We start from the raw sequence: 20,598 nt of genomic DNA, 5'->3' as shown, positions 1-20,598 counted from the left end.
GGGTGACCAGAAGCAGATGTCAAGGGCAGAGGCATTAAGTCTGTGAATTCTGCTCCGTGAACAGAAGCTGGCTTTAAAACAAGCTTTCCAGACAGCATGATGTTTAGTCTTTTCCAGGCAAATTGTTGTTCATTGTTGGAATTTTTCTTTTCTGTGAAGAATCCTGCAGGAGAAATTAGACCAGCCCGTCTCTGCCCCTCCATCACCTAGAGATGTCTCCATGGAGATTGATTCTCCAGAAAACATGATGCGCCACATCAGGTTCCTAAAGAACGAGGTGGAGCGGCTGAAGAAACAGCTCAGAGCGGCTCAGTTACAACGTACGTAGCCTCTGGGGCCTGCAGCTTGGTGTCTGTTGAGGATGTCTGCATTATCACTACGTATACGGTGAAGTCATGGTAGTCATATTCATATTGCATGTGGTTGGTTACTGACAGACAGCTGCATAAATTTACCTGTCATCCTGGAATCTGCCCATGTTGTATGAGAGCGTGGATATGCACATGTGTATAGAGGTATGAGCCTTGTGCACATGCTCAGCGGAGGTCAGGGGAAGAAATCCAGTGTCCTGTATCATTCTTCCACCTGACTTTCCTGCGACACTTGTACAAACAGCAAGTCCACATGTTTTGGTTAGACTGGCTGGCCAGTGAGCCCCGGTGAGCCTCCTGTCAGCACGCTCATCCGCTCGGTGGTCACAGGCTTGTGTGGCCCTGTCCCACCTTCCACTTGGGTGCTAGGGATGGACCTGTGGTCCTCATGCTTGTATAGAAAACTCTCTCACTCACCTGGGCATCTCCTTAGCCCCTGGGAATATGCATTAAGCATGCATGCATGCACACACACACAGCTGTTACTCTAGGGAGAGGGGGGTTCAGAACACCTTTAGAAGATAATGTAGTATAACGTTAGGAGGCAATTACAGAACCCCGTGTAGCATCTTTAATCTTCTCCCTCAAGTTTACCACTCAGATTGTGCTAAATCCGAACAGGACAGGAGATCTCATTGCACTCATGAATATTAAGGGAGAAGAGAGTATTTACCCTCCTTACTACAAAATTTAATCTTAACTGGCATTTGTTCGTGATATTTGAAGAAGAAATGCTTTTGAAATTTATACTGAATATTTTGGAAAAGGCTAAGAGGTTGACTTGAGTTGGATATAAAAAAGGCACCGAGTTCCCGAGTATTCCCTTAGGTCTGTCTGCATTTTCTCTGGTCTGCCCTACTCCTGAGTTTCTGATGCTGAAATTTATCTTTCTGAAGCGATAATGAAAAAAGAAGTTTCTCTCTCTCACCTCTGATCCTACCTTAGCAGTTTCCACAATCCACACGTCTTTCTTACACTCTTTGAGATTATGTGTGCATATAATACTGTGCTGTATCATTGGTAGCACAATGGACATAAACCTTTGTGTCTCCATATTTACTTAAATTTTTTTTAATTTTATGTTTTATTTATTGGGGGAAAGGGAGAGGGAGAGAATGGGCATGCCAGGGCCACCTGCGGCCATTGCAAGTGAACTCCAGGTACATGTGCCACCATGCGCATCTAGCTAACATGGGTTCTAGAGAGTTGAACCTGGGTCCTTAGGCTTCACAGGCCAGTGCCTTAACTGCTACTATCTCTCCAGCCCCATTTTCACTTTTTGTTAAAAAAAAAAAAAAAGGTCTTACTTATTTTCAAGCAGAGAGCAAGCGCATGAAAGGGGCTCCAGCCACTGCAAAGGAACTCTAGACATATGGCCACTCTGTGCATCTGCTTTACACAGGTACTGGGAGGTCATACCTGGATCATGAGACTTTTCAGGCAAGCACTTTAACCTCTGACCCATCGGTCCAGCCCTACATTCTTTCTTTTAATAACTCGCAGCCCGCCCCTTGCTAATACATACTGAGCTGCCTTAGGCCCTTATTAAATAGCTGCATGGTGTTCAGTTGTATGGGTATGTCATAGTTTAAATGGTCTCATTCCTTTTTGTTTGCCATGCCCCAGTTACAATGACCGTGTCTGTGCACACATTTATCTGGGCAGGAACACATCAACACTACTCTCAAGTAGATTTGATCAGTTAGTGGTTGGTATCATTATATTTCTCCCAGAAGTTCGTTGCAAGTTCTAGCCCTGTGATACATCTGAGATGTGTCATGATCCCTAGAGCCATTGAGGGGTGTGATGTGTTCATCTCCTATGTCTTCTTCAGCCTCAGCATGAGTATCAGCTCAGAGCCATGCAGATTTATTACCTCATGACCCTGGAAGTCCAAGGTCTGACATGGGTCTCTGGAGGCACTCATACTGTCAGTAAAGCTTGGTTCCCTTCACAGGGGTCCCCCTAGGCTAGCATTACAGTGTTGGTAGGGCTGCACGCCTTTCTGAGACTCCAGGGGAGCATCTGAGAATACTCTCTTGTCTTCCGTGGCTTCTGAAGGCTCAACATGCCTCGGCTCATGACCCTTTCCTGGGGTGACCTCACTGACACCTCCACCTCCTGCTCATACCTCCTTTTCACTCTTAATCCTCTCCACCACCCTTGCAGTACAGGTTTGTCTTCCTAGTTCACAGTCATACCTGCAAAAGCCTTTTCATCTTTGTCATGTAAAGGTGACAGCATTAACATCATTTCAGCTCTGGGCAAATAGATTTCTAAGTTTCTCCAGAAGTAAACTATAGTCCCCTGAAATCTTAAAAATATTTTCAAAATTATTTTTTATGAGAAAGGATTGGTGCATCAGGGCCTCCAGCCACTGCAGTCGAACTCCATCTTGTGTGCAGGTGTGACCTCATGCTCTTGCATCCCCTTGTGCATCTAGCTTACATGGGACCTGGAGAGTCAACATGAGTCCTTAGCCTTTGCAGACAAGTGCCTTAACTGCTAAGCCATCTCTCTAGCTCTGTATTTTTTAAAATATATATATATATATTTTTAAATTTTTTATTTATTTATTTGAGAGCGACAGACATAGAGAGAAAGACAGATAGAGGGAGAGAGAGAGAATGGGCGCGCCAGGGCTTCCAGCCTCTGCAAACGAACTCCAGACGCATGCGCCCCCTTGTGCATCTGGCTAACGTGGGACCTGGGGAACCGAGCCTCGAACCGGGGTCCTTAGGCTTCACCGACAAGCGCTTAACCGCTAAGCCATCTCTCCAGCCCTAAAATATATTTTATTTATTTATTTGAGAGGGAGAGAGAAGGAGAGAGGGAGAAAGGGAGGAGAAAGAGAATATGGGAATGCCAGGGCCTTCAGCCACTGCAAGCAAACTCTAGACACATGCATCCCCTTGTGCATTTGGCTTATATGGGTCCTGGGGAATCAAACCTGGGTCCTTTGGCTTTGTAGGCAAGTGCCTTTAACTGCTGAGTCATCTCTCCAGCCCTGATTTATTTTTTAATCCATATAATTCCAAGGTTATCTTCCATAGCTGCTATATCCATTCCATGACAGCAGGTAAGGCAAGTGGAGGTCTTCTCAAATGGGAGTGTTTCTGAGCTTTCTCTGTGTGGGACCACAGATGGGATTTAGCGTCTCCCCTCAGAACTGACGTTCGCCTGTGGCCTTATGCATTTTAACTGGCTTAGTTAGGCTTCAAGCAAAATGAGAGTCTGATCCCTTGGGGACCACTGCACGACATGGTCTTTGAAAGGCCATCAGAGCCCACTAGAGGCAGCTGTGAGTCTAATTTGATCTCTCCTCTTCCCCCCCTCCCCGGGGAACGGGAATAGGTGACAGAGCAAGTGTCACTTAGCTGCCCTTAGAAGGTTTTGCCTGGCCTTGGAGGATGCATTACTATTAGGCCCTTGCTTATCCCCAGCCTCCTGCATCATGGCCCGCTCCTCCTATGGGTGTAGCTGTGGCAGGTGGTCCCTCAGCCTCCAAAGCATCAGCATCACACTGGGTGACTCTAAGGACTGATGGAGCTGGGTGAGGATCAGAAGGTTGACTCTCTCAGCACCAGCCAGGTGCGGTGGTGTGCCAGCAGAGGGCACCCGAGGAATGCCATGGACCAGCCAGCCCTGGATCTTTGACAGCACAGAAGTTGGCCTAGAGCCGCCTTGTCACCTGGTCTGGCTTAGTTTCTGCATTGCCAGGAAGTCTTCTGGCCCCATCCCAGTTAACATTCTCATCTATAGTGTATGTCTCAGGATTTTTTTTAAATTAATTAATTTATTTATTTGAGAGCGACAGACATAGAAAGACAGATAGAGGGAGAGAGAGAATGGGCGTGCCAGGGCTTCCAGCCTCTGCAAACGAACTCCCGACACGTGCGCCCCCTTGTGCATCTGGCTAATGTGGGACCTGGGGAACTGAGCCTTGAACCGGGGTCCTTAGGCTTCACAGGCAAGCACTTAACCGCTAAGCCATCTCTCCAGCCCTGTCTCAGGATTTTTATGCGGAGTCCCCACATGCTAAATTATGCCCTTTCTTGTTCCTTTTCTTCTTTTGTTGAGATGGGGGTTCTCATTACATAGCCCATGCTGGCCTTGAAAACTCTACCCTCCTGCCTTGCTCCTGCCTTTGTTTTCCCATCTTATGCCTGGCTTGAATCATGATTTTCTTTGAGAGACAGTGCTTCTCCCCTGTAGTTATTGCTCAGGGAGCCTCAGATCTGCAGTTGTGGGAAACTTTCCTATTCATGGGAGAGAAAGGCCCTTGCTGTGAAGCTCACCTTTCCTGTGACCAGCAGTCGCACGCCAGGGCCGCCTGGCACTTCCTGTTGAGCTCAGGGATGAAGTCTGCGTGCTTACAGATTTGGAAAGAAACAGCTCTAGGTTGTTCATATTAGAAGTATGCTTTGTAAATACTCTCTCAGCATGCCTTCAGTTAAGGAGATTTTTTTTAATATGTGGATTAAACTGCAGGGTCTCTGGCTGTACTGAAAACAGCTGACAGGTTTAGTATTTAGTGTATGTAAAAATGTGTAATAATTTTGATATTTAAAATAGGGATATGCAAGTGCTTTTATGTACTCTTTAGTGTTTACTGATGTCTTCTTAGAAATCCTCAACCAGTCACTAGTGAGAGTTGTCATTTGATGGAACATAAAGATGTTAGCTCCCAGGAGAGAGAATAGAAATGGTTCTGCCTTGTCCAGTGTTCAGTCCAGAGGTGGTCAGCCCTGTTGAGGAGCCAGGCCAGAAATGGGGCATCAATGGCACCCCCCCCCCCCCAAATGAGACTTAATTTCTGTTTCTGTTATCAGAACGATGTCAGTTGTGACTGTATTCTTCTGGAACAGTGCTTCTGGGTGAGCCTGACCAGTGGGAATGGTGGGTGTGCTAATGGGGGCGGGAGGCCACTGGTGACCCATCTGAAGTACAGAGCCACACTGGTGCCTGCAGGGAAGCCAGCGGGCAGAATCGGGTGCCCTCTGCGGGCTCCCTTCTCTCCCAGCCCCCCAGTGGGAGAGGAGCCCTGGTGGCACAGCTCTGCTGTCTTCTCTTCCTCCCGCAGCACCTGTGAGGTGAGCGAAGGGTAAGGTGACGCCCAGCCTCGCAGCACCCGTTGTACTTCTTCTCTCTAAGTGTAACTGACTGGTTGACTTGACTCTAGATCTCGTCTCTGTGTGAGAGGAGAGAAGGATGCTGCTCTGCAGCTCCTTGCTGTATGGGGCATTCTCTCTGAAGCTCATGCATGTACCACAGTTTAATTGAGAACTCTGGCTTTCCAGATTCAGAGAAAATGGCCCAGTACCTGGAGGAGGAGCGGCACATGAGGGAGGAGAACCTGCGGCTGCAGAGGAAGCTGCAGAGGGAGATGGAGAGAAGGGAGGCGCTCTGTCGGCAGCTCTCCGAGAGCGAGTCCAGCCTGGAGATGGACGATGAGAGGTTTGTATGGGCCCTGTAGGTCATGAAAACACCAGCTCCAAGAGAACCGTCTTTTCAGCTCTTGGAAAAGGGAAAGAATAGCTTAAATACATAGTACTACCAAGTCAAAGTAAATGTTCACAAGGGGAAAAATGCAGATGACTGAATATTTCTCTAACACATGAAAACAAGAAAATGGCAATACTGATACTGCTGGGTAGGGAGAGAAAAGGTTTAAAAAAATTTAACATCCACTTACAAAAACTGTGATCAAAAATATCAGAAAAATACATTTACTATTGTCATTTCTGTCATCAGGAATAAGTAAATTCATGTACTCAGACAAAGAATTATCACTTGATTGTTCGGTGTACTGTGCAGAAGCTTTTTAATTTCATACCGTCTCACTTGTCAATTGTTATTTCCTAAACTAGTGGAGCCCCCCCACCCCCTTTTTTCGAGGTTAGGTCTCTCTCTAGCTCAGGTTGATCTGGAATTCACTATGTAGTCTCAGCGTAGCCTTGAACTCATGGTGATCCTCCTACCTCTGCCTCGTGAGTGCTGGGATTAAAGGCGTGTGCCACCACGCCCGTCTTCAAGTGGAGCCCTTTTAAGAACGTATTTGCCCACATGAACCTCGAAGTGTTTTCCTTAAGGAGTGTCATACATTCAGGGCATACATTGTAGTCTTTGATCCATTGTGATCGTTCGTGTGCAGGGAGGGATTGAGATCACAGGCTGTGCTCTTACCTGTGGCCAATTTTCCCAGCACCGTTTGTTAAAGAGGCTGTCCACTTTCCAATGTTTGTTTTTACCATCTTTGCAAAAAAAAAAATTCAGGTAGCTGTCGCTGTGTAGGTTTCGTTCTGGTCCTCTTTTCTGTTGAGTGGGTTACATGAACATGGCTGTCTTCGTGCCTTCGTTAGGACGGCTCTGCAGTGTATCTAGAAGTCGGCTAGCGGGGCTCCTCCGGCATTGGTCGTTGTTGCTCAGGCTTGCTCAGGCTTACCTGGGGTGTGCTTCCATTGGAGTTTCAGGATTGTTTTCTGTAGCACTGTGCAGATTGTCATTGGAGTTTTGAATATATAGATCACTTTTGGTTAATAACCATTTTCACTATAATCTTCTGATCCATAAGCATGGGTAGTCTTTCTATCTTCTAGTATCTTCTATGCGTTTCTTCAGTGTTTTAACATTTTCATTACAAATGTCTGTTATCTCCTTGGCTAGGTTTATTCCTAGGTATGTTGTTTAAGCTGTTTTGAATGGGATAGTTTTTTTGACTTGACAGGTTCATTATTTGTATATAGAAAATCAGCTGATTATGTTTCAATGTTGGTTTTGTATCTTTTATTTTGCTGAAAATACTTTTTAAAAAAGTTTACTTATTTGCAAGCAGGGACAGAGAGCAAGTGAGAGAGAACACCAGGGCCCCTAGCTGCTGCAAGCTCTGACGGGTTTGCCCTTATATGTGACTTGGTGCTTCTCTGTTGGAGCTGTCGGTGTTCTTTCTTTGTTCTGTATACTCAGAGTTTTAACTATGATAAGACACAAGGGGGATTTTTGCTGGTCTTTTTGTCTTGGTGTTTAAACTCCTATTCTGGATCGGTATCTGTATTAGTCCTGACTAGATAACCAGAACAACAGAATGACTGTATTATCAAGGGGTTGTGTTAGGTTAGCACACAGGATATGGGCTAGATGGCCCAACAATGGCTGTCTGCAGGGTGGAGAGGCCAAGCACCCTGCAGCTGCCCAGTCCACAAGGCTGGGTGCCTTAGCAGTCTCAGTGTGGTACTGACAGCTTGAAGAATCTGTGGAGAGCCACTGGTCTGTGTTGGAAGGTTGATGAATCTGGGTGCAGGGGTCACAAAGGGTAGCAGCAACAGGGCAGATGTGTGCCCCAGCAAGTAGCAAGGGCAGCTAGGCTGAGAAGTCTGTTTGGTGTCCTCTTGGAAACTTGTTATTATGACCCACCTCTAGAAGGACTGCCCACTGTGGGAGAAGGTTGTCTTCTGTCCATCAGCCCTGCCTGGAAATGTGCTGCCAGACCTGCCCAAGAGGGATGTCTCTTACTTCATCCCTAATCTTACCAAGTTGACAGTAGGGTTTAACTGTTCCTGCAACTCTTTCACTGAAAATGTTTTCTATGTCTTTAGCTTGGACATCTCCCTTTTCCATGCCTAGGTATTTGTTTTTGAATTTGTTCAGTCCTGTGTTAATTCTGCCTCAAGCATGAGAGGAATCCTAATGCCTCTGAGTCGATAAGCAAGCTGTAAGCAGTCAGAAGAAAATCTATGCACAGAGTGAAGGGCAGTAGGGACCGGAGTTGTTGAAACCTTGAGGGCTTTCCTAGTGCATAACTTCCTCCGTGCCTAACTTGTGAGCCTTTCCTGCAGCTACTTTCTAAAAGGTAAAGCTGGTATGCTGCATATGCGTGCTCAAGCCTAACCACTGGACTCCCTCCTCATGCCTCTGTGGTGAGGGTCACTCACTGGCCAGCCAGACAGTTGGTTTCTGTGCCCTGTCCCTCACCTACATCCCCTTACTCTGAGCGTGGGACTAAAGAAGCTGTTACGATAACCACCCAAGTCCAAGCAGAAAATGACCTTTTGAGCTAGCTGAGAGATCCTTGTTCTGGATGTGGGCGCCCTCCCTCCCATGGCCAGCTCTCAGTGGGGGCCGTGTCCCACCTGAAGCACTGTCCATTGCGGCTGCAGCAGGGTGCCTGGCATTGGGCAGTGCTGCAGCTCTGCACTTTGTTTCTGTTTTGAAGGAGAAATAGGGGGACAGTGAAGTGATTGGTCATCTTCCTGGGGATGGTTTCAAGAAAATTTAAATTACCTATATTGGAAGGCTACAAAGGGGATTAAAAAATTATAAAAATAGAATGTTATCCTCTTTAAAACATCTATTTTTCTGTTTCTCAAAGTTTGTATTATGAAACTACCATCCTTGATTCTAACGTAAATGGATCTGTTGTTGATGGTTTCCCTGTTGTCTTGAGAATCCTCTGAGAACTATTTGACTGAAAATGTCAGTCAGGACACAGAGCAGCTCATTTGCTACCTTACTTACTCCTGGAAGTCTCAGAGCAGACCCTGGTTAGTATACACAGCGGCTGCCTACCCCTGGATTCAGCATGCTCAAGAGGGGCTCTTCTCCCTGTGAGGTAGGACTAACTCTACTTTAGACTGCTGGGTAATTACTGCCTTCCAGGACCAGTATTCACTTGAGAAGGTCTGCTTTGCTTTTTGTAGGTTAGTCTGCACACTGCCCAGCGGCCTAGTAAATGCTCCTTTGCCTCCTGGGGGTGCTGGAGATGCAGTGCACGTGGGAGGAGGAGGTGGCTGACACTTAAGACCACAGAGGCCATCTCAGCCGCTTGCCTGGACGTGGCATACAAAGAAAGGTTCCACCAAGGTCTCTGTGGGGCTGCGTGAAAGAGGCTAGGTATGCTGAGGGGTGACTGTCCGATTGAGGCGCATGTGAAATCATGAGGCCTAGCCCTGCATTCCAGCACTCGGAAGGCTGAGGCAGGAGGATTGCTGTGAGTTTACAGCCAATCTAGAGCTACAGAGTATAAGCTCCAGGTCAGCCTGAGCTGGCGTAAGACCTTGCCTTGGAGGTTATAAGGCCTAATTTTTGTCCAAGTCCCATTTACCTGCTGGGAATTGGCCATTGTTAAAGTCAGTTACACATTGCTGGGATGCACACCCAAACCAGACACGGTTTGTGGGAGGAATGGGTTCATTTGAAGCTTATGGACCCAGATGAGCTCCATCACAGAATGGAAGAAGCTGGTTCATAATCCAGGAGGCACCACCAACAGCACCTCCGGGCTCACCCTGCCCTCCTTCAGGCTGGAGTGCAGACGCCCCCAGTGATGCACTCCTGACCCCGGAGTCTGCCTGCTCGTAGCCCAAGGCTGCAGACTCAGTTTTAATCCAGCACCTGAATCTATGGGGGACATACATTCAATCTGCCTCAGCCATGGTAGCTACTTGCATGAGCTGACATTCTAAACTAAATGGTGTTTAGTTGCCTTCAGGGGAAGCTCACCGGGAAGTCTCTCAAGCAGAAATTCCTCCTGGTGAGTGCTCTGAGTCTCATTCACATGGTGGACGCTCATGTTTTCACATCACACTTCAGAGTTCTCGAGGCTGATGTGCGTTTTGAGTCCAGGAGGAGGTCAGAGTCAGCAGTGTGTCCAGGCGTGACCTGCCTGAGGTGCTCAGCACATCTGCTGCTACGCAGACACGTGGGCCCTTCTGTCCTGTGACCGTTGGGTCAAGCACGGCTTGCCTTGTAAACGGGGGTTGTTGAGTTCCTGGAAATGTATGTGAACAACTTGGCACGTCTTGGAGAGCTTTCTCGGTTTTGTGTCCTAGATCACATTGCAGCAAGACGAAGGTCTGTGTGCCTGTGGAGTCAGAGAGGGTCTGTGTTCGTGACTGCAGTGCACACCATCCTTGCTGCTGCAGGCCTGCTTCTGCTCCCCCCACTGCTGGGCCAAGAGGTTTGCCAACAGTGGGGCGCTGTGAGTTGGGAGGGTGTGGTAGAAATGTCTCCTTGCTAGAGCCATATTGAGGAATACTCAGGATTTTGACCAGAGATGTGAGTTCCAGACCTTTTCACATAGTAAGCACTCTCTTAAGGACCATTTGAATGTAGGTGGTCAGATCGCTTCTCTTCTTCTCTTTTAGGTATTTTAATGAAATGTCTGCACAAGGATTAAGACCTCGCACTGTGTCCAGCCCAATCCCTTACACGCCTTCTCCAAGTTCAAGCAGGCCTATATCACCTGGTGAGTATGTCTTCAGCAACCTTGGTGACTAGGTCTAAAACATGTATATTTTTACCTATTTGTGAGCAGAGAGAAAAGGCATGGGCTACTACTACTGCTGCAGACAAACTCCAGACAAGGGCTTCCCTTAGTGTTGACACAGGGGACAGCTACAAATTAACCTGGCACAGAAAGTACAGTAGAAATGGGTTAGTTTTGGGGATCACCGTGCTCCTGTGCCCTTACACCTGAGAAAATCAAAGGCAAACAGAAAATCCCAGCACAGAGCTTCAGCTTTTGTGCTGGGACTGTGCGGTCGTTGGCCGGGGCAGGGCAAGAGACTGTGGCCGAGCAGGGAGTCCCGTCAAGGTCAGTGCCAAGGCCATTACCCTCTTTGTCGCTCCTCTGGTCTCCAGTGGCTTAGGTCCCTCGCAGAGGCTCTTTCCGGCTTAGGGTAAGAGGTCTTAGGGTTTCATGACCATGATAAAAGTTGAGGCTTTTTTGCCTTCTGATTTATCAGTGGAAGGCAGGAGTCTGAAAGAAGCAAGTGGCTTATTGTGTCGTTGACATGAGGCCAATGCACATTAAGTATAATATCTTGCTTGATTTGTTTAGAGCTGAAGAAGTTTTTAGAGGTATATCATTTCCAGTTGATTAAAAACATTGTTGCAGTTGTTGAAAAAAAAATATCAAATGCCAGGCCTTGGTGTGGAATATGATTTCTGTTATAACAAACATTCTGCATTCCATCTGCATAATTTGACTAGTGTGGCCTGTAGTGAGAATGGCATGGTGTGGTACTTGCCTAGGTAGGTAGATTATTTGGTTTTCCTTGGGCTATGGAATGAATTACACCTGTAATTTCTGTCTTTCAGTTGGCCTAGATGAGAGTGTCTTTAACCCTTGAAGTCTCAGTGCCGTCAGGGCAGGTGCGCCTCCTCCTGGCAGCACTGAATCTACTCTGGTCTGGAATGTTGCACACTGTAGGAGTCAACAAATCCCAGCATCTCTTCGCTTTGTTTTGTTGGATAGCTGTCTTTAGTGTCACGTGGTGTTTGCTGTATACTTGCCATTTCTACTCAACATACCTTGCTTTTTTCATTTCTTTCCATTTGTTCAAAAAATTACTTGCAAGGAGAAAGAAAAAGAGGAAGAGAAAGTATGAGCACACTAGGACATCTTGCCCTTGCAAACAAACTCCACATGCATGGACCACTTTTTGGATCTGGCTTTATGTGGGTACTGGGGGATCAAACCCTGGCCAAACAGGCTTTTCAAGCAAGTACCTTTAATGGCTGAGCCATTTTTCCAGCCCTTTTCTCAGTTTTTTGTCAGCATTGGAAGCTTGATTTTTGAGTATTTGGCATCTTCTTTCACAGTTTGATGAAAAAGACACATGCCTTATAATTGGTGAAAGATCCTGGTTTAGAGCTGGAGAGATGGCTTAGCAGTTAAGGTGCTTGCCAGCAAAGCCAAAGGACTCAGGTTCGATTCCTCAGAACTCATGTGAAACCAAATGCACAAAGCCATACATGTCTGGAGTTCATTTACAGGCCCTGGCGTGCCCATTTGCTCTCTATCCCCCCTCCCAAACAAATAAATATATTTTTAAAGAATATCCTGGTCTGCCCTTGTATTGGCTTTGTTTTTTCTGCAGCACTGGGATCAAACTCGGGGCCTTGTGTGTGCCAGGCAGGCATGCTGTGGCTGAGCTACACCCCAGCTTCAAAGATCGGCTTTTTCATCGCATGTAGATTTACATATGTGAGTTACAATAAGAGGGGAGTTACTCTCAGGTTGCCCACTATTTCATCGATTCTACAAAAAGGATAACGATTAGCATGTTTAGATTTCTAAATCAGGAATGGGCAGTAATGAAGTCTAAAAATAGGTGTTGGACCCAATAATGAGTACATCCAGCACTCAGGCTTGATTTCTAATTCTGTTCTCCAGTAAGAGAACTTGGACTGCTTGGAAAGATATGTGTCTAGGTGTGGGACACCTTGTCCTACGGTAAGAAGGATTATCTCCGGAGCTTTTGGAATGGTAGGGCTGCCAGCTGAGGGTGAGAGCTCCCGTTTGCAGCACTGCGGGTTTGACCAGCAAAAGCAGTCTGGTTAGCTACAAGCTAGTGCTTCTGTCTGTGATGGGCTCTGGGGAACATGACACTGCCTCGTGACTTAATGTGCTCCTGTCATTGTGATGTGCTTGTTTTCTTCTTAGTCAGCCACTGTTTGTGGAGTGGCAGTTTCAACTTAGGTCATTGTTGTTTAGCTCTTCTTGGGCCGAGGATGAGATATGTGATTATGAGAATTTGAGAACAACAGTTAATAAGACCTGGGCACTGGCACTGTCCCCAGCAGCTCTGCAGGTTGTATGCATCGGGGTGTTGAAGCCTTGTGCTTCGGAAAGTTGGTTCTCTGTGTCTCTTCCCTCTAGTCCTCCCTCCCAGCCCCCATTCTCCCCTGTGTCTGTCTGATGCTTCCCATCCCGCATCTCAGAGCTGAGTCATTCCACATAGTGTGGTGGTCTCCAGGCTTGTCTGTGGTCACTCATGTCATGGCGTCATGCTTTCAGGAGAATACTATTGGGTGGCATGTTCACCTTGGCCATGCACCTGTTGGTACAGTTAGGTAGGTCCCACATCTTGATGGCTCCCAGTAATGCTACAGGCACAAGTGAGTGCCAGTGTCTCTCTTGAGTTCCTGATTCCCAGCCTTCTGGCTTAATCCCCACACGTGGAATTGCTGATCTATATGATAGCTCCATTTTAACTTTGGAAATGGAAACAGGAGCTTTCCATAACCATTCCAACTTAGTCACATTGTAATCAAGGTGTTACCTTTGTGTTTTGAATAGTATTCCTCCTGTAGGTGTGAAATACCTTGTTGTACTTCTAGTCTGCTTTCCCCAGCTGATTAGTGATGGTGAGATTATATTCACAAACACTACCAGCCATTTGTGTATATAAAGAAATGCCAATTCCAGCCACCACCCCCCTTTAGGTCATTGTTGGGCATCTAACCCAGGGTCTCTTATATACTAGACCTACTCTACCATTGGAGGGGTGGGGTTGCAACTGAGTTACAGCAGTAGCGTACAAACTCTGGACCTTTAACCCTTTATCAGACATCAACAGTTTGCCAATGTAATCTCCCATTCTGTAAGCTGCCTGCTCAGTTCATTGTTTCCTTCTAGTCTTTAACAGTGTCTGGTCTTAAATTTAATTCTTCAGTCCGCTTGTAGTTGCTGTTTGTGTGTGTTGCGTGGTCCACTGTCATTCCTTTGCATGCAGATGCCCAGTTTCCCAGCACCATTCCTGAGGAGAGCACTCTCCCCTACCGTGTGTTCTTGGCTTCCTTGTGGAGGATCTGTTGATGTATCTGCGTGAGTTTGTTTCTGGGATTTCTCTTCAGTTCCAGAGCTGTAACCCAGTGTGCTTTGAGTGAGCCCACCCCTCTTCGTGTCTATTTTAATTTGTGTGTGTGGTTGAGACTTTCTGCCTCTAAAAATCCCTTAGATAGGCGAAGGTGCTGGGCATGTAGCTAGAAATGGTAACTTCTTCCTGCTTTGTTTCAGGTCTGTCATATGCAAGTCACACAGTTGGTTTCACACCACCGACTTCGTTGACTCGAGCCGGAATGTCTTACTACAATTCCCCAGGCCTTCACGTGCAGCACATGGGAACATCCCATGGCATCGCAGTAAGTGTTCCCAAGAGGACCCTGATGGGAGCCCCAGCCAGTCTCCTGGGGAGATAAGGATTGGTGCCCACAGCCATTTGCCTTTCTGTCTGTCTGTGTCAGTTCACCTTCAGACTTCAGAGAGGTCCCAGTAGTTCCACCAAGGTTTTGGTGTTGAAATGAATCTTCAGCAGACTTCAGTTTTGCTTCTTGTGAGACATTGCCCTTTGTGAAATGTAACTTGAAGTCCAGCCAGTGTCTCCCTTGAACTCTGGCCAGCTGCTTGCCATAAAGGGTATGCTTGTCTTCCATAGTGTGTGAAAATGTTTTTGGTCAGCACCTTCATAGCTCACTGACCCTTGATGGTCTTCCTGAAGCTAGCCTTGTTCCTAGTTTTGCTCAGTGTTTTCTCTTGGAACTAGAATGAAGCTAAGTTCACGTGATCCTAGGACTCCATTAGAGAGAGATTTTCTGCAGACCTGGCTAAGTAGCTGACTGATGGAGCAGGGAGAAATGCAGTCACTGGATGAAAGAATTGGCTTCTCTCCTGTGAGAGTATTTTAAAGAACCCTGGCCTGTGAAGTTATTTTAGTTGTTTGTGAAAGTCTGGCCAGTTTGATGGTTGGACTTTGTGGGAAGTTGTCTGTTGAGCCAGACTCTATAGAACCTGGGAAATATGTTAAGATGAGTAGAAGAAACTGAGGCCATATAATTGACAGTAAAGATGTAAGGGGGCATGTGTCAGCTCTTGTGATTTGTGTGTGGGGTGCACATATATATGCAGGCCAGAGAACAACTTTGGCTGTACATCTTTGGGTACTGTCTACCTTCTTTGAGACAGGATCCTTCTCTGGCCTGGAGCTTACTAAGTAGGCTACATTGGTTGGTCAATGAGCCCCATGGATCTCTCTGTCTCTGCTTCCCAGGTCTCCAGCACTGGGATTCTGGGCATGCTCAAGCATTAACTTTTCTTTTTTTTTTTTTTTCATTTTCCTAGCTGTTCCATAAAAGGATCCAAGCCCAATAGTCTAGACAGTGCAAGATGTATTATGATTTCACATAACTTTATCATAGGTCTAGGTATAAACACTGCCTTACTAACTTGTCATGGCAACTTCTGTGGTCACTAGAGGGAAATCAACGCAGTCTCACCTTGGCCTGTCAAGATTTGGCTTTGTGGGAAATGCATAGTTACCGCAGGCTGACCCGCTTTTCCTGTCATCCTTACAGAGGCCTTCACCACGGAGAAGCAACAGTCCTGACAAGTTCAAACGGCCCACGCCACCTCCATCTCCCAACACACAGACCCCAGTCCAGCCGCCTCCGCCTCCACCTCCACCCCCTGTGCAGCCTGCAGCCCCTTCGCAGCCCAGCCCTTCGCCACACTCGGTGCACCCCTCCTCCCAGCCTTAATGCATGTGCTTGGCCTGAATTTCCAGTTGGGACTCATCCGACGGAGCCGCCTCCTCAACGCCAAAGGCTTCCCCCTGGCATATTGGATCTGACTGATTTGCACTGAGGTTATCCAGGCTTCCCTCCTCGTTGCGTTGTAAATGTTTGTCAGACACGCAGCCAGTGTTGTGGCTCTGCAACACTAACCAGGCGACTTCAGTTTCCATCGGTGTTTTACTTGAATCTACATGTCTGTCCATTCCCTGGCTGGAGCGTTTGCTATTTGGTATTTGGTAACACAGCAGCAGTGTGCAATTTTCCCCTGGCCCCAGAGCTTCATTTTCTTGGCTTTTAGGTTTGTAAAATAGGAAGGGATATCTTTTTTACATTTTTTCCATGAATCTGCAGAAAATTACTGAGCTGTTATTACCCCCTTCTCCAATTACAATAGTGTTTACGGGACATACCAAGAACTCAGCACTACAGTTCAGACCTTTGAAAGGGTAGGTGTCCGTGTAGAGCGGGTAGATGAATCAGTGCCCATGACCTGTCTCAGTGTTAGCAGCTTTCTACAGATATGCTTGTTACAGATCGTTGTCAGTGGAAGTTGACGTCCATGTCTCCTATAAAACATACTTCAAGAAACAACCCTCATGGGTGTCTCGTCTCCACACACCTAGGAGGTGCCATTGTTGCATATGCAGATGTGATTAATCCTTTATCCCTGGTGTCATTGCACCCAAACTGCCCCCATCTGATGCAAGTGGATTAATACCAACAGTGGTTTTCATGGCTGATTTGAATGTGCTCACTGACTTCCGCCACAGAGCGATGTGACTGTCGGAACCAGTGTGATGACCCCTTCCATTCTTGCATTCTCTTGAGGCAGAGTTTGAAGGTGCAGCATGCTATCGGGAAACTGTTTAAAATGGACGTTAACTCCTGGCGCAATGGCCACCAAAGCCTGTCCTGCCTGGCAGAGAGGAGGCATGGCGAGCAGAGTGGTTTGTCAGCACTGGTGGTTGCCCCACTTTGCCCAAACAAGCGCAGAAGAAAACTCCGCACACATTGGTTCCATTCGTTGAGCACAAATAAATCCTTTGTTCCGCTGTGAAACGGAACATGCCAGTCACTCTTTGCTTAATACTTGCAACATCTCTATTTTCATTTCTCAGCAGTTAATTTTTTTGTGCTTTTGGTAGTAAAGTGCTTTTTACCACCTATGTTTGCATATTTATATATGCTGTGGATGAAAATAACTTACTAGAGAATGTATATTTTATGATGAGAACGTGTATCTGTTGGATATAATCAGAACGGAAAAATTAATTTATCAGTAATTTTTAAGAGTTCACGTTTGTGACAACCCTCTCTAATAGCTAACTTCTTATCGAACACACTCCTGAATAATAAGGGACCGTGACATTGTAGATATTTAATAGTGTACAGATAGAAACCTCCATTTTTGCCTTTGAATGCATATTTAAGAGTTAACAGAATGATAAAGAAAAGTGTTATGGATAATAGTGTTTGGCTAGCATTTTAAGTACTTGAGAGTAAAAGCAACAATGGGGTCTTTTCACCTCTTCTTTCTTCCACCTCCCAACTGAGAACTTTTCCTCAGTTACTAGGAAGAAATCATCAGTTTATAAAAATGTTATTTATGATGTATATGTGACATACCAATCCTAGCACAGTTCTCAGACATGGTGGGATGGGGGAGAAGCTTGACGCTGACTGCCAAGGCTCAAGCCTGGAGGTTTCTTCAACAGCTCACTGGCCCTCCTGGTACATTACCACCCTAAGAAATTATTGTGAGACTAGGCAAATCCTCCTTCACGGTACAGTTCTTGCTTTTTCTTACAAGAGATACATGTTTACAAGAATCTTTTCTGAGACTGTAGATTTCCATGCTGTTGGCTAGTGTCTTTCTTAGGCTCAAACAGGAAAGTCCATAATGCTATGACCTTCACTCACCTTCCCAGCTATTGAGTTACCTCCAGAAAGCACGGCCTTAGATGTATCTAGAGACAAAATTCTGAGTCTGTGGGCCTGTCACCCTGAAAGTGCCCTGTCTTGTCTGATCTGGGAAGCTAAGCAGGGTCAAGCCTCATTAGTACTTGGATGGGAGATGGGGTCTGGACAGTCAGACTTCTGCAAAAATACACTGCTGGTTCCCCTAGCTGCATCATTTCACTTCAGAATAAAACATGGCTCCTTCCAACAGTTTTCTTAACATAACCAGTTGCATCTCTACATAGATCTTGAGAATTGAGAACAAACACTACTATTTTGAAATTATGATGTCTCTTGTCATTTGAAAATGTTTTATGACCCCCGTGTGGAGCCTGCAAAGCTTAGGCAGTATAAGCTTGAACAATTTCTTGTGCTTGCCTTGCAGCTAAGGACAGATAAGACATTCTAAGCCCGTAGACAGGAGCCTGCTTGCCTGTCGGAAGCCGATCTGACCTGGGTTGAGTGCTTGCTTGTGGGGGCCAAGCACGGTCCCCACCATTCTGAGGCCCGCTCTCCCGGCCCAGGCCTGGGTTAGCGTTGGTGGCCGTCCTTGGACAGGTGGGAACAGCACAGCTTCAGTAGCTACTCTCTGTCTAGGTGACAGAGACCTCGGGTACCACTCTGCTGCTAATAGATGGGTACTCTGTCCTCAGGTGACCATGCCTTTATATTGAACCTAGGTCACCGAGTCCCTGCCACCTCTGGGCTCTGATCTGCTTTTCTCATCAAGCATGCTGGCATTCCAAACCGAGTTTTAGACACTTGGCAAGTGTGGAAGTCTTAAGATTTATTTCATCTTTGTCATTGGAAGGAGTTTTAAATTCTGAGCTCCTGAGGTGCTGATGAGCAACTATGGGATGAGTGTGTGAGACCAGAATGTGGCTTTGGTACCAAGTGCTACTGCGGGTTCTGATTCGACCAGAAATAATTGACAATGTGAATTTGTGTTGACTGTGTGTGTCCTTGCCTTAGGTAGATGTGACTTTACCCTGCACGCAGCCTGCTTTTAGAGGGTGCCCAGTAAGGCAAGAGGAGGCATAGTCACTTGTGCTTTGGAGAGCTTCATGTTGTTATCAGGACAGAAGAGAGCTTTCTGTATAACTTGACCTTCTGTGTAGTACTTGTCTTTTAGATTAACCCACACTGAGAACTTTGTAGTGATGACTACCAAAGAAATGCATAGTCAAACAAACTTCTATTTCCAAATTATTAAAAGAGCCAGCCATTGACGCTGCTATGTGAGCTTCGTGCTCAGGAGCCATTGTCAGAGAGGTTAGGGGGTTTAGTGTTTTTTTTTAAGTTTATCTCTTTTATTTTTGATAAAATATGTTAGCATAAAGTTTTGGGGAGCATTTTCCAGAACGCTCAGCAGTTGTGATTAACACACCCAAGTTGCCTCTTGTTGGGCGATTGAGCGACTCCTGTGTTCTGCTAGCACGGATGCTGTGTGTGCACGTGTGCGTGTGTGCATTCATGCCTTAACTTGGGTTACTGCTCAACGTTAGTGTCTGACGTGGTCTGCACTGTGATCTACAGTGTATCGTACATCTCGGGCTGAACTTCATCCTGGCGCAAAGTTGCAGGCACGAGTTAAGACTGCGTTCCTCAGGAAGAATGTCTGGCCAGACGGACCCTGAGTCGTCTTCACGGACTTTATTTCAAACTTAGCCTGGAAGGAAAAAGTGGCCTGTCAAACGGAACACCGTCAACAAGGAAGAGAGGAGAGCCAAATGCTAGCATGCCTTTTGCCGCTGCGTACCCGTGCGCACTGTATGTTGTCATGGTAGCTTGTCTACAACCTGACTAGGTTGGAGTTCAATCTTGACATTCGTGCTCGGAGTTTAGAGAGATGTAAGACTTCTGATTACTGTCTTATTTCCTTTATGTTGATTAGTCTTTGATACATGTGCTGAATCAGAAACCTAAATAAAGATAATTTTTTAAAATGCACCTCTTGGTTTGGAAACCACATCTTTCTTTCTAGTCCTTGTGATGGAAAATGAGTATTGTTTCCCCATTGCTTCTAGCAGACATCCAGTGAAGAGTCTGAACTCTAAAGCTGCTGGAGGAATCAAAGGAAGATGGGGTGGATGGGGCCATTCCACTGTGGGTGCTGTGGAAGGTTTGGAAATTCTTTGCTCACCAGTTTCTGTGGTTGAAACTACTCCCACAATTGATTCCAACCTATGCCGTTATGTAGCTCTACTACCATGCAGGTAGGTTACGTATAAATAGCTTCAGAACTTGAGAAATAGTACAGCGTAGGGTTGGGGATGTGGTCCAGTTGGTAGAGTACTTGCCTGGCATGACCTGGGTTCAGTACCAGCATTGCATGACGTTGGGTGTGGTAGCACATGCCTGTAACTCCATCACCCAGAGGTGGAGGTAGCAGGATTAGGGGTTGAAGGTCATCATTTTCAGTTTGAGACATACGAGCCCCTGTCTCAAACAAATGTAAAATTTAGTACAGTAATTATGAAATGGAATGTTTAAGGTATTTCTAAAAAGTTTTTTGCAAGTAGAATGGATGTGCCAGGGACTCCAGCTGCTGCAGACAGACTCCAGATGCATGCGCCACTTTATGCATTTGGCTTTACATGGGTAATGGGGAATCGAACCCAGGTCATTAGGCCTTGCAGGCAAGTGTCTTAAATTCTTTTTATCCTAGTTCACATTTACAATTCAGAACACAATCTTCCTGGACAGTTGGCTGTGAGGACCCTTCTTGAGCACACATCTGGGCCAGAGAGGTCAGTTGAGGCCACCGTGTCTAAGGCCGCTGACGCTTGGAGGTTCCACAAGGGCTGTGTGATGGGGAAGAGCGGCTCTAGGGAAGCTCAGCCCAAGCACAGCTGGGGCTTAGAGCCAGCTGGATCCGGATGGCTGAGGGCAGGCAGGTGTAGGCGACCTCAGG

At 46.5% G+C, this 20,598-nt stretch overlaps 1 protein-coding gene across 1 annotated transcript in view; it reads left to right on the top strand.

The window, feature by feature from the left end:
- The window catches only part of Ccdc6 (coiled-coil domain containing 6), a 98,617-nt gene extending 78,983 nt beyond the window's left edge, over positions 1-19,634 (top strand). Inside the window, exons 5-9 of the mRNA XM_004657783.2 lie at positions 160-320; positions 5,672-5,828; positions 10,514-10,614; positions 14,173-14,297; positions 15,507-19,634. Coding sequence (XP_004657840.2) covers positions 160-320; positions 5,672-5,828; positions 10,514-10,614; positions 14,173-14,297; positions 15,507-15,689 — 727 coding nt within the window. The 3' untranslated portion in view covers positions 15,690-19,634. The remainder of the gene's footprint in view (positions 1-159; positions 321-5,671; positions 5,829-10,513; positions 10,615-14,172; positions 14,298-15,506) is intronic.
- The last annotated feature ends 964 nt before the right edge of the window (positions 19,635-20,598 follow it).

This window comes from Jaculus jaculus, chromosome 18 (assembly GCF_020740685.1).
Source record: "Jaculus jaculus isolate mJacJac1 chromosome 18, mJacJac1.mat.Y.cur, whole genome shotgun sequence".
NCBI classification, from domain to species: Eukaryota; Metazoa; Chordata; class Mammalia; order Rodentia; family Dipodidae; genus Jaculus; species Jaculus jaculus.
Note: the sequence above shows the minus strand (reverse complement) of the source record. Positions and strands in the feature narration are given on the sequence as shown.